Genomic DNA, 13,979 nt, shown 5'->3' with positions numbered 1-13,979 from the left:
AGAATTGTACCAGCAGCCCAGATCTTTTTACTGAACTACAGATTTATATAGGTATCTCCATATGGCACCTCAACCTCAGCATGTATAAAACTAAACTGAAATCCCACTCTTAACACACTCAAAACACACACCCTCCTCAGTGTCAAATGGCATTATCATCCACCTGGCTACTTACACTACAAACCTTGGGAGTCTTTCTCAGCTCTCTCCTGCATATGTCATCCTGAATTTAGTCACTCACCAAATCATGTAGTTTTGATTTCCTAATTGTCTCTAAATGCTTTTACTTCTCTCCTTTTGTGGATTATGCCACTTCTCTATTCAAGGCCACCATCATTGCCTGCCTGGATATCTATGACAGCCTCCCAACAATTGATTCCTCCTTATTAATTCTTGTCTGCTATAACACAGTATTCACTAAATGCTGATCCAAAACATTTACTCAACATATTTACAATCACAGATTTCATTTTTAGTGTTGCCCAATTTAGACACCAGCTCTAAATCCAAAACACAAGAAAGCAACCAAAACACAATAATGCCATGGGGAAAACGCCCCAGTTTTATATATGTGTTTCCATTTTTTTAAAGATCTGTTTCTCATATTTCAGTTTAATAAATTACAAAATTGTTTCCAGAAGACACATTTGTCTTTTAAAAATATCATACCTGAATAACAGCACTAAACCAACATGTATTGCCAACATTTTTCAGCCCAACTGGCCAACCATCAACTCGCCTCCAGTCATTGGGATTGGGATTTTCTCCCCAGACTTCACAGCGTTTTCTCTTTGAGCGCTTGGTTTCTGCAGAGGTTGCCTCATGCATCCTATATTGTACCAAAACCACACATCAAGAAAAAGAAAAAGTTAAAGAACAATATGCTACACGGAGGATGCTGGTAACATTTCATAGGTAATTTCAAAATGCCAGAGAAACTATTTACTGGGTGATCACTGGCTATATAGTAACTGTAAGATTACAGCGTAAAAGAGAAGTAAAGTTTAAACATAGAGATGTTAATCCTTCCATAACAAAGATTATTACCAATACGGTCCATGATGGAACTGAGTCAGGATCGAGACTACTTATGGCTACCATATTAAAAATTTTAGATTTCAACAACAGTGCTCTAGCTCAGACCGTGTTGTTGAAAGAGGCAAGAGAGACACCCTGCTAAAGATAAGAGCCTCCAAACTGTCTAGCACACAAACCATGGCCCTGTGTTTCCATGAAAGAAACAACTCAACAATATGAGGGAATAAATATGTCCCGAAACTGACAGGCCACCATTGGAACTGGGTATTTATGGACAATTCCAGACAACCACCAAATCAATACCAATTCAAAAAAGTATATTCCCTGTTCACTTCTGAGAGAAGGTAGTTAAGCAATAATTTCATTTTTAAATGGAAAACATAACCCTCTCAGTTTACAAAAGATCAAAGTTTAAAAAGGGCATACAAATGTATTGGATACTTGCACTAGGGTGGGGTTTTTCCCCGTCAATTAGCAATTATGAACTACAAAACCTGCAGGCTTCTACTCAAAAACCACAGGCTGTAAAAAGACACTTATGATAAATCTGGCTCTTTCAAAAGTGACCCAGAGTAAGTTAAGCTAATGTGAATTTAAATTTTCTCCTAAAAGAAATTTATTTGAGGTGCAGTTCAAGGAGCTTGGCAGAATTGTTCCTCAGTGGCATTCACAGAGCTATTGCCTTTGACCTACACACTAACGTGGAGAGCAAAGACTATAAATTAAATCCATAACCTGTTAAGATCTCTTCCATCAGCTTGAACTTTGGGGGACTCCAGTAGACTCAAAGCAATGGCAGCCTGAAGATCATCTTTGTTATCATGAGTAAGGTCAATTACTTCTGTAAGATAAATTGAAATTTAATTAGTCTACATGCAGGAAACACTGTCCTTCTGTCTATATTGCAGGAAAAAAAATAAAAGCATTCACAAAACTAGATATACTCCATACCTCTCACTGCAATGGCTCATCTGTTTCCCAACAATTTTATAACTCTATGCCAGAGTTAAATAAATAACTTACAGCTACTGTAACCCTAAGATTAGCTAATAGTACAGTAATAAAAAGCTGCTAAAAGGCAATGAATCAAATACCTTCTTTTGCAATCTTATTCCAGAGGTAGAATACTGGGTTGTCGGAAAAGTCATGATGCATTTTTGCAACGAAAAACATAGAAAAAAATACATCATGACTTTTCCAACAACCCAATATATCCCATATCTGTAGGTTAAATAGTCTCTTTACTTATCATTGTAAAGCATCAGCTAGCTACATATTGAATATTCAAAGAATGGATATTTTTTATTTCACACAAACTATTCTAGAGAATACAGGACACACTCCTCAACTCATTTGATGAAGTCCGCATCACCCGTCGGATTATCTCAAGCCAATCACAGTAAGTGAGAGGGTAAATGACAAATTCACCCATGATCACAGATGCAAAAAAACTAAACAAAACATTAGCAAATAGAATCCTGGTAATGTACAAAAAAAGGTTATATATTAAGAGCAAGTTGAGTTCACTGTAGGAATGAAATACTGAATTAACATTAGAAAATGTACCAGTAAAATTCACTATCTTAACAGTTAAAGGAAAAAATGAAAATCTCAATAGATACAGAAAAAGTATTTGATAATCTCTATTTAGGAATAAAAATTCCAAGCCAATTAGGAAGAGAAGAGAATATTCTTAGGCTGAGATAGATTCCATGAAAAAGCCCACAGCAAACTTTACACTTAATGCTGAAATGTTATACACATTTCCTTTAAAAACAAGACTAAGACAAAGATGTCTACTAACAGGGCTTTTATTCATTCACTGTGGTTCTGAAAATTTTGGTCAATGCAATATAAAAACAAAATAATTTTTTAAAAAATATAAGAGTTGGAAAATAAGAAACAAAGCTGTCAGAATTGACATAATTATCACATGGAAGAAAAACCCAAACTAATCTATAAAGAATAGTTATAATGAATGAAATGTGGTTAGATAAAAGATCAATGTACAAAAAGTTAAGTGAATTTCTGTACATGAGCAGTGAAGAATCTTTAATTTAAAAAGACACAAAACTGTAGTAATGAAGACTGCGTGCTCCTGGCATGAGAACGAACACAGAATGGAGAGTCCAGAAATAAGACATCATATTTATGGTCAAGTGGTTTTCATCTCAGGTACCAAGACACTTCAAGAGGGAAAGAATATCTTTTCAAAAATGGTGCTGGGACAAACTGGATATTCACATACAAAGAATGACCCCTACCTCATACTATTTACAAAAATGAACTTATAGTGGATCAAGCCCTTATGATAAGACCTAAGCTACAAAACTTACAGATGAAAACACAGATGTAAATCTTTGTGACCTTGGATTAAGTAATGGCATCTTAGAGATGACACACAAAGCACAAACAACTGAAAAATAGGTAAATTTGACATAGAACTAAAATACCTTTGGGCTTCAAAGGACACCATCGAGAAAGTGAAAAGACAACCCACAGAATGGGAGAATATTTTTACAAATCATGTATCTGGTAAGGGACCTATATACAGAGTATCTAAAGAACTTGTGCAACTAAATAAATGAAAAGACATACAGCCCAGTTTTTAAAATGGGCAAAGAATTTGGATTGACATTTCTCTCAAAGAAGATATACAGATGGCCAATAAGCATATGAAAAGCTGCTCTACATCATTAGCCATGCACAAGTAACAGGAACCAAAATAGCTCTCAGCAGCCTTGTTTACAACAGCAAAAAAATCTGAAACCACCCAGTCAATAAATACATAAACTGTGGTAGATTCAGACCATGAAATACTGTACACCAGTGAAAACAAATGAACTAGTTATAACCTTTGACATGAGTCTCCAAAAAAAAAAAAAATGTTGACTGAAAAGAGTCACTACGTGCACCAAAGACATATACAAAAATATTCATACCAGCATTACTCAGAATATCTCAAAACTGCAAACAGCCCAAATATGTGTTAACACCACCTGACCCAGCTGATGGTTCTCTTCTCCTGGAATTAGAGTACCCCTCTTTTAGTTCTTTTGGTCTTCCTCTGAAATCCCTCAACACTCTTCACCTCCCCGGGAGTACCCAATCTCAACATCGGGCGTACCCACTGCTTAGGCACTGAACCTTTTCTTTTCTCTATACCCACACCCTTGGAGAGTTCATCTAATCTCATAACTTTACATACCATTTACAGGTTTATAATTCCAAGTTTTATCTATCTCCAGCCCAGATCTCTCCCCTGAACTGCACACGTGGGTCTCCACTGCCTTTTTGACACTCCACCTGAATGTCTTAACAGGCATCTCAAACTTAATACTGCCAAAACTGATCTCTTCATCTTCTAGCCCAAATTTGCTTCTTCTGCAGTTATTGCTCTGTCATTTAAGTGCAACCCCATCCTTTCAGCTGCTTGGGGAAAAAAAATAACCTGGAGTCACCTTTAACTCCTCTTTATTTCACAACCCTTATCTCTTCTGTAAGCAAATCTAACATAGCAAGCACTTCTCACCCCTCCCCCACTACATCCTGGCCATGCCAACATCAATAGCCTCCTGACTGGTCCTGGGCTCCCTGCTCTGACCCACGCTCACTACCTACTCCCCCATATTCTGTTTCCAACACAGTCGTCAGAGCGATCCTTAGAAAATGGAAACCCGTTTACATAATTCCTCTCCTCCAAACTCTCCAATGGCTACCACCTAATTCAGAGTAAAAGCCAACCACCGATGCAGGCTCCACATGATAGGCCTCTGGTTCCCTCTGCAGCCTCATCTCTTCCTGCCCTCCTCACTCAGTAAGCCTCAGCTCTGGCCTCCTTGCTGCTCCCTAAACAACATGGGTATACGCCCATGTTAAGGCCTCACATGGCATATTCACCTCTTCTCAAAGGCCTATCCTATTTACAATCCAATCCTCAGAACTCCTTTTTCATGTCTTTCATTTCATTCTCTACTTTTCTCCATGTTCTGTTATATTATTTATTTATTTGTTCATCTCCCCATGAAAAAATAAGTTACATGAAAGCAGGGATTCTTTTCTTTTGTTCATCTCCAATGCCTAAAAGAGTGTTTGGTGCATAGTAGGTGCTCACTAAGTAAGTGCTGAATGAATAAATGAATGAATGCTTCCATGCAAGTGCTTAGAATTGTACACAAAGTAACGGTTCAATAATTAGCTATCATTACCATTATTTCCAAAGGGTGGATGGAATCGATAGGAAACTCACACATACTCATGTTTTATGTTTTGCTAGTTCAGAGCAGGACTAGGACAGGAAATACCTACTTGCTAATATTTCTTTGGTGGCAGCACTCCCCTCTACTTCAGATGGTTCTGTAGCAACAGTGTCTTGACTGGGCTCCTTAACTCTTTCATCAGTGAGAAGACTGACTGCCAGGGTAATGTCACCATTACTGGCCTGAGGAGAAGAAAAACACAAGAAATTTCAAAAGTAAAGCATCACATTTAAAATAAGTGGTGAGTGAGTTTTTTGGTTATAAGTCCTTACTACCCTGGTGACATACTGAGTAAGTCTAGGCATAAGTCTAGGATAGAAAGTAGAAAAACAGAGTATGATAAAGATAGTAAGTCTACCAGGCTTAAAGCATATATCAAACTCCTAGTTATAGGGATGGAGTTGCTACACTCTGATTTACAATAACATTCAAACAAAAATGAAATCTTGCTGGAGATTTCTTCTCATTGCTTTGGATGTTATTATTCCCGATTTCACAGAATAGCTAAGGCATGAAGTATCCAAAGGGGACTGGCAACTAACACAGAGATTCTCGATGAAGTCAGCCTCTACAATACAAATGCCAAGCAGTTACCATATTCTGCAGTGGTGGCCATACTTCTATTTGTTTTTAATTTTTACTAGGAAAACTTTCCAACATTTATAATAATCGAGGGAATGTATAATTGAATCCCATGTACTCATCACTCCGCTTCAACAATTATCAAGTCACGGTCAATTTTGTTTTATCTATTCTGCCTACCCTCTTTCCAGATATTTTGAAGCAAATCCTAAGGATCTTATCAGTTCATCAGTCAACATTTCAGAATCTATCTTTTAAAAACTATACCCCATAATGCTATTATCACATCTTAAGAGTAAGTAACAAGTTTTTAAAATATCAAATAACTTTCAAACTTCCCTGACTCAAATATTCTTTAGTTGTTTGTATGAATCAGGAGCCATATCAAGTCTCTACAATGCAACTGGTTGATACGTTTCTTAAATCTCTTTTACCCTGTAGGGCTCCCCCAACTGCAAATCTCCATATGCGTAATTTCCCCCTCTTATAATTTACACATTGAACATATGAGTCATTTAACCTATAGAACCTCTGTCCCTAGACGCACTTTCATTTTGGCATAACAACAGCTTGAACTGACATAACCTGATAAGGACAACTGCTTTACAGCCTGTTGACTAACAGAAGCCTTGAAACTGACCTTCAGTGCTTCGTGAAGGAAAGAAGGGTCCTGAATGCCCGTGATTTCTCTCAGCTGATTTAACAGCATTTGGCAGCTCTGTATTCGAGAAACAAGCAAACAAACAACCAAAAAAACACAGATATATGTCAATCAGAAAGTAAACTTGGATACATTTGAAGCATTAAGTATAAGCATCTTGGATAACCAGGCCTGAGACCTGCATTTTTTACTTTAAAGAACTGACAACCTCCAAGCCACAAGGTATTGGCTATAGAGGCAGTTGAATCTCCCTAGAATGTGCCACCCTACCATGCAGATTATTTTAATCTGAAAACAATTAAAGCCCAACAAACTTAGGAAAAGTGACCTCCCTTTTTCCTGCCCAAAGACATTCCGATAGAAAACCCTATTTCAGGAGGGAACCTTAGCACCTGTGAATGAAGTGTGTCTCATGGTTGCCGAGTCCCCCCGGAAAGAATGTGTCTGCCATTTTCTGGTCTACCTCTGAAATGCCTATTTAATTGCCTGTTGCCCCTTTGAAATTCCAGACTCTTCTCCTCCTTTCTCTTCTGTCCAAAATGATATATATACTTCATTTTGCCTCAGTCTTTGGAATTTTCATGCTTATGTGCATTCCCAGTGCATACATATTAAAATTTGATTTTCTCCTGCTAATCTGCTGTATGTCGTTTGAATTATTCCACCAGTCAGAAGAACTAAAGGGGTAAGGGGAAAGTTTCCCTGGCCTCAATACTGTCAGACACATCCTGAAATGCAAAGTCTATGACTCTTTTAAAAGCTTAGTCGTGGAAAATGCTTTTGGTGCTTGTGGAAGAAATATGAATAAACAGTAAAACTACAGGTATATAAAACATTTAAAGGTAATATTCTAGCCTTGAGGGACGCTTAAAGGGCCTCAGGTCTTTCTTGCTATGAACAGTACATAAGGCGGTCATGTACAGAGTCCAGGGAATCTGCATGGATGTGATAATGTGCTATTTTAAGCTTCACTGCACATGCCATGTGTGTGTCATTTTTCACTGACAATAAGTTTCCAATCACATAATTAACAAATGATACCACCAACATCATAGTTAAAACTTTAGGTTTGATTGCATAAAATGAATTATAGGTAAAGCTAGAATTTTCTGAATTATAAATAAAATTCCAGGGGGAATAAACTATAGAATGTTTTCTCTTCATTGATCTGAATCATGGAAACATCTATCTTGTGGTCAATTCCAGCTACCACAAGATCAGTTTATAACCCCTCTGTAGCCTTAACATCTTCCCTGGAACATTTTATCCTGTTTCGCACACAGATAAAAGTTAACACAAAACAACTATTTACAAGTAAGCTCAATTTACTTATCTATTTTTTTTTTTAAGATTTTATTGGGGAATCGGGGAAGGGGAACAGACAAGTTGCTGTCCCTTTGCTCCTCAGTCTCGTTGTGGAGGACATTGCTTCACTGGCCCAAGTTGGTATTATCATTGCGCTCTTCCCGGGTGTGGCAGATCGGTCGCCGGCCATAGGATGGCCACTCACAGTGGCTCTTGGCAGCTCACACCGGCTGCTGGCCACTCATGCCAGCTGCCAGCCACTCACGGTAGCTTATGACAGCTCACTGCAGTCCCACTGCAGCCTACGCCATCGCTGGCAACTCACGGCAGCCCAGCTCCAGGTCGAGCTGTTGTTCATCATTTTAGCTGTAGAGGGCGCAGCATCACTCACCCTAATGTGGGATCCGAATCGGCAGCCCTGCTGCTCAGAGCTGGCGTCCCAAGCCAGCTCTTAACCAACCTGCCACTCGGCCAGCCAAGTAAGCTCAATTTAAACAACTGACTGGCCTAACTGAAGATATAATGATCATTTAAATGAATATTGAAAACAAAATAGTTCAAATTTAATTCAGTGAGAAGAAATCTAATTTATACCATTCCTAAGGTCATCCAAGAATTAAGCTTCAATTCAATACTTAATGCTTTAATGTTAACTATCTTTCAGTTAGTAATATGTCCCCAAGAGGCAGTCTACATTCACTGCCAGCTGTAATAGAAACAGTATCCTATGTTCTTCAACAGCTGAGGTCCCAGTGCAACACTTACGTATCATACAACTAGAAATAACTAACTGAAACATCCCTGTACAGTCTTTCTGTTCTAGTCACAGGCTAAAGTCATAGGCTAGAAATGGAATGCGACCCTGCTGAGACCAGCAGTCTTAGAGGCTCTGAGTCTTGTCAAAGGAAGTCATTGTGCACTGGGAGAGTGACTACCAGACTAGCAGGTGTCCAGATTTAGCCTCGACAAATGCTGGAAATACAAAGTATGTGATCTTTAGAAAAATAAAATATTAACAAGTTTTCTGCAAATTCATTCTAATTCCATTTGATTTTGTTGTGTAAAAGTATGTGCTTCTATAGTTCTCAATCACACATAATTTTCTAAAAACTCAAAATCAATATTGTACCCCCCAAAAAAGTGAAATAATATAATTGGGAGGGCAAAATGAGTAGCATATTAAACTTAAATTGGAGCTAAGAAGGTAATGATGGGATAATCACGTCTTTACCTCAAATTACTCTGTATATCAACTGATACTTAGGGTTCACAGAAGATATTCCCCATAAAAAATAATCACACACACTGCTCATTTTTAGCTAAGTGTTCTTCTAAACACTTCACATATATTAAGTAATTTAACCCTCACAACAAACCTGAGATAGACATTATGCCCATCTGACAAAACTGAGGCATATAGAGGTTAAGTAACTTACACAGGTTATTGCTAGTAAGGGGCGGAGCTGAAATTTGACCCCTGACTGCCTGACTCCAGTCTGCACTCTAACCTCTAAGCCATGCTGTATCTGAGAAGACAAAGAAAACAGGCAAGAATACCTATTTAATGCAAAACAATACAAAGATTTTATTCTTGTATTTTGACCTTGACTTTTACATCTTAGTAATTTTCTTATTTTTTGCCAGCCTTTATATAAACACATCTTTGATTACTTACTAGTACAATCAGTTCTACACAAACTATCATCAGGAAAATTCTACATTTGAAGTAAATACTATATTGGCTGAAACTAAGTTGCCATCGGTTATGAAAAGCATTATTTTATGCACCACTCAGGAGAAAAACAGTTGCTACTTAATCTATGACGCAATGCCTTCATGACAGTCCGACCAGACACATATGAATCCACCACATCAGCTTTTTGTAGCTCTAAAACTTCTTATTTATGTTGAAAAATATAGCAATTTCCCCTGCTTCCAGGTGCACTGCCTGGCATGTGTTAGGCAATTCTTCTGCGTGTTTCTCAGTAATAAAACTTATTATATCTATGGCATCTTCCTTTCTTAGGTCCCAAAAAGCACTTGATTGTAGCTTTGCAAGAAAATGTGAAACACATCAAATCAAATCAATATCCTATAGTTATGTTTCTATGCCTTTCTTCATATACATTGCTTTTTTTCATTTAAATGTTGAATCACAGTGTAATCTTTTAAAAGGCAGCCCAATTCCAGGTCGAGCTGTTGTTCACCATCTTAGCTGTAGAGGGTGCAGCATCACTGGTCCTCATGTGGGATCCGAACCAGGGCCCTGCTGCTCAGAGCTGGCATACCCAAGCCAACTCTTAACCAATGCGCCACTCAGCCAGCCCTATTCTTGCCCCTTTCTAACCGTCCAAGTTGAGGAAACGAATGAGCTTGTGAATGAATGAGACTGTCTTTACCGAGTATTTCTCATCATGTGGTTCTCTAATTGTTTTAAACGTGGAATTCTTGCATCCATAAAGGTAAGAATTATACAACATGCTACCTAATTTGAATTACCCATAGGACAGTGCTCCTAACAATTCTAACAAACAGTACTGAACCCCTTCTTTGTGTCAGGAACCTCAGGTGCTTCATACGCATGTAACCCTTATAATAACCCTAAAAGGTAAGAATCATTACCTTCCTTAGAAATTAGAAGCTAAGGTTTACAAAACCTATTTTGTCATCAAATGTTTTTAATTAAAAGATAAATTCAAGACAACTATTAAGAGTATGAATAACAAATTTCACAAGGATTAAGCTACATTATTAACACATAAACAACTGCTATAACATGACATAGTCTTATATTTAGCTAAACCTAACTTGTCAAATAGTACCTACAACCCAAATTCTAATAAGCACTATACATTAAATGTTAATTTTACAGTAACAGACAAACTAAGCTCATTAGGATCCTACTGTACTACTAACTCAGAGCTTCTCCTAGAACTTCACAGGAAGCTGGCTTCACTATTAACTTCGTTACTACTATACTATGTACATACACACCCAACATGAGACAAGACAAAGCCTGTGCTCCCGTGGAAATCAAGTGAGGTAACTGGCAAGAGCCAACAGGTTTCCATTTCCTTAGCTAAATTCACTTTGTTTTCATAAAACAGAAAGTACTCTCTTTTCTTGCCCAGAGGCAGTAAAGAAAAGAGGCACACATAAATCTCTAGAAAGAAGGAGCTCAAGCTTTCTGACCTCAGCTAATTGGTGGTTTTGGTACAATCCAGTCTGCTTCTCAGTACCGAGGTTTGCTTACAGCAAAGACAATAACTCATCCCATAATAAGCAGTAAGCAGGATCATCCAGACAATAAAAACATTAAACTATCAAGTTTTTGTAATAAACAATAACTGGCCTAATCCTACTGCAACTAACTGAAACTCTCTTTGACCAGATGCGGCAAATTTGTGAGATTACTAATTAAGAGTTTTCTCTTTAGAACACTGAGTTTAGCATAGGGACCAGGAGCTTACGTAAATAACTGATAAAAGTTTCTTTATTTACTCCAAAGAACTACCACGGTGTGCCTAATAAAATTCCTTCCGAAATTAAAGATCTAGTTTTCCAATTGTAAAATAAAACTTATGTACCCAAGAAAAGCAAAATAATAACTTCAGGAGTCAGAGAAAATATACAGCAGCAACTCCAGAAATCTAGTATGGACAACGGGATCTTAACGAATTCTGAGACTGCCACTAACCTTTGCAGCTTCCAGAAAACAAGGAACAGTCCACAAGGGCCCCTGGTGCTTTCCTAGTTTTTCTTCCAGCAACAACTCTGTGTTGGTCCCCCTTACTCATAAAGCAGAAACCTAACATACTGACAAGAAAAAAATTCTGAGATGATCTAAATTAAAATTACAGAGGGCCCGAGTGAAAGAGACAGAACAGTTCACCTGTTAATACCTGTGGACCAGCTCTGACAAAAGGCTGCTCACATTCCTGTGTATCTGTTGGAATTTAGGATTAATTTCCAGGTGGCTAGTTCCTCGCTTATCCAAAAAAGAGAATAGCAGTCACATAGAACCCCAGGAGTCTCAGCTTCTCATATGCACATGAACTCTCCTACCTGCTGCCCACAGCCAGTCCACAGGAGGGGACACTTCTTTGCAGACTCTGCGGCACCTATCCCAGAATTAGCTCTGCTTCACCTTCTCCCATCCCCTTTGACTATAGCTAATGTAAATTTTTTCAGAACAGCTTATGTCTTTCTCCCCTCCTCTACCACTTGGTGTACAAAACCTCTTGTAAAACTCTGGAACAATAGACATGTCTCTCCCATCTAGCTATGCTGTTGTGGTTTAGACTCCATGCCCTAACACCTGCATCATCATCATCATCATTATTTTTTTTTTAATTTTTTCTTTTGCTAGCAATAGCCTAATAAACGCTTTTGTTTAGAACACTTTCAGCTGTGGGAGTTAAATTTTTTTTTAAGTGCCATAAGCATAGGACTATCTAAAAATGACAAACGGCAGTTTTTTCAAATACAACTAAATCCCCTGAAATAGGCTACTCGATAACTTATTTTAATGATACAAAAATTAGGTACATGATAAAAATGACTTTCAATTGATCAACTGGCTTAAAGTTGGTTTTGTTTTTTTTGTTGTTGTTTTTAAATGAGGAATTGGAGAAGGGGACCAGCCAAGGCATTGTTCTTCAATCTTAGTTGTGGAGGGTGCCAATCCCCATCTGGCTGCCCATTGGCAGCTCATGGCCTCTAAGCTCAAGGTGCTGTGTTACAGTCTTAGTTGCAGGTGGGCGTAGCCACCATCCCATGTGGGAGTCGAACCAGCAGCCTTGTTAAGAGCGCACGCTCTATCCACTGAGCCATACGAGTGGCAGCTCATCTCAAGGTGCAGAGTTCAGTCTTAACTGCGGGCGGGCGTAGCCCACCATGGAACAGGCAGTCTTGTTAGGAGCACGTGCTCTCACCAGCTGAGCCATCTTGCCACCTATTGGCAGTTCAGCGGCAGCTCAGCTCAGGTGCAGCGTCACTCCCCCATGTGGGAATCGAACCAGCAGCCCTGTTGCTCAGAGCTCACCCTCTGAAGCTAACTCTTAACTAACTGAGCCACTTGGCTGGCCCCTGGCTTAAAGTTTTTAAAAAACATTAAAAGCTTTTAAAATTTAGCCACTCTTATATGGTACAGAGGGCTTTAAACTGGAACCAAATGAAAAAAGGAGCTAATAATTATTTACTTTTAGTTTTTTATCTTTTTCTTTCAAATACACTGTATAAGAAATTCCAACAGTACTAAATGATATAAAACAAAAGAGAAATTTCCCTCTTCTTCCCATCCTAGTCCCATTTCCCAGGAATAACCACTATTAATAGTTTCTGATATATCTTTCCAGAAATGGTCTATGTACATAAATATTGTCCTGCATCTTGCTTTCTTTTCTTACTTTAGAACACATTAAGACAGTATTTTTTCACTTCTTTGAATACATGCCCCAACCAAATACAAATTAGGTTGCAAAGCTGTTACAAGAAGGTCATATGGAATGCATCTTCAAAAATTAAAGAAAATGCCACTTTTAGCAACATATTGCTAAGGGTAATTGAGAAACTAGGAAAGTATGGGGAAAGACATAAGAAGTCAAATTTATATGCTTGTAGTTTTAGAAATCTAATTATAGTAAAATTTTAAGTTAGGTAGGCCGTAGTGTGTAGTTTTTACTTTTGATTAATAACAGGGACCAGAGAGGTGATGTGGGATTGGATTAGGAAGGGTTCAACATGTCAGTTTGAATTTAGATGTGATCTGATGAACAATGAAAAATCATTACAGGTTCCTCAGCAGAGAAGAAATATGGGGGTGGAGGGTGGGGAAGGTATTTTAAGGGGATTAATCTAGCACATGTGAACAACTAGTTCAAAGTAGGATGAGACTAGGGGAAGAAAGTTTAACTAGTTACAGGGCTACTAAATAAACCAGGTATGATAAGACAGGTGGGATGCTGGTAGGAGAAATGAAAAGGTAGGATATACTCTGAACATCTAAAGAATGAAGAGATAAAGCTAGGCAAATATGTCACCCGGGAAGAGTGCAATGATAATACCAACATGGGCCAGTGAAGCAACATCCTCCACAACTAGACTGAAGAACAAAAGGACAGCAACTTGTCTGT

At 38.2% G+C, this 13,979-nt stretch overlaps 1 protein-coding gene across 13 annotated transcripts in view; it reads right to left on the bottom strand.

Annotated features, from left to right (window-relative positions):
• Nucleotides 1-13,979, bottom strand: part of USP28 (ubiquitin specific peptidase 28) — a 60,669-nt gene that overhangs the window by 35,853 nt on the left and 10,837 nt on the right. For 8 of the 13 annotated variants that reach the window (XM_019665265.1, XM_019665269.1, XM_019665270.1 and 5 more), the window contains exons 2-5: nucleotides 6,520-6,597; nucleotides 5,347-5,479; nucleotides 1,774-1,879; nucleotides 670-829 (exon numbers count right to left, since the gene is read on the bottom strand). In XM_019665265.1, coding sequence (XP_019520810.1) covers nucleotides 670-829; nucleotides 1,774-1,879; nucleotides 5,347-5,479; nucleotides 6,520-6,588 — 468 coding nt within the window. In that variant the 5' untranslated portion in view covers nucleotides 6,589-6,597. Of the gene's footprint in view, nucleotides 1-669; nucleotides 830-1,773; nucleotides 1,880-5,346; nucleotides 5,480-6,519; nucleotides 6,598-9,281; nucleotides 9,358-13,979 lie in introns of those variants that run through there. The other 5 variants (XM_019665276.1, XM_019665277.1, XM_019665274.1 and 2 more) reach the window with 4 other exon arrangements.

Source organism: Hipposideros armiger, unplaced genomic scaffold (genome assembly GCF_001890085.2).
Source record: "Hipposideros armiger isolate ML-2016 unplaced genomic scaffold, ASM189008v1 scaffold_437, whole genome shotgun sequence".
NCBI classification, from domain to species: domain Eukaryota; kingdom Metazoa; phylum Chordata; class Mammalia; order Chiroptera; family Hipposideridae; genus Hipposideros; species Hipposideros armiger.
This window is presented reverse-complemented; position numbering and strand designations above follow the sequence as displayed.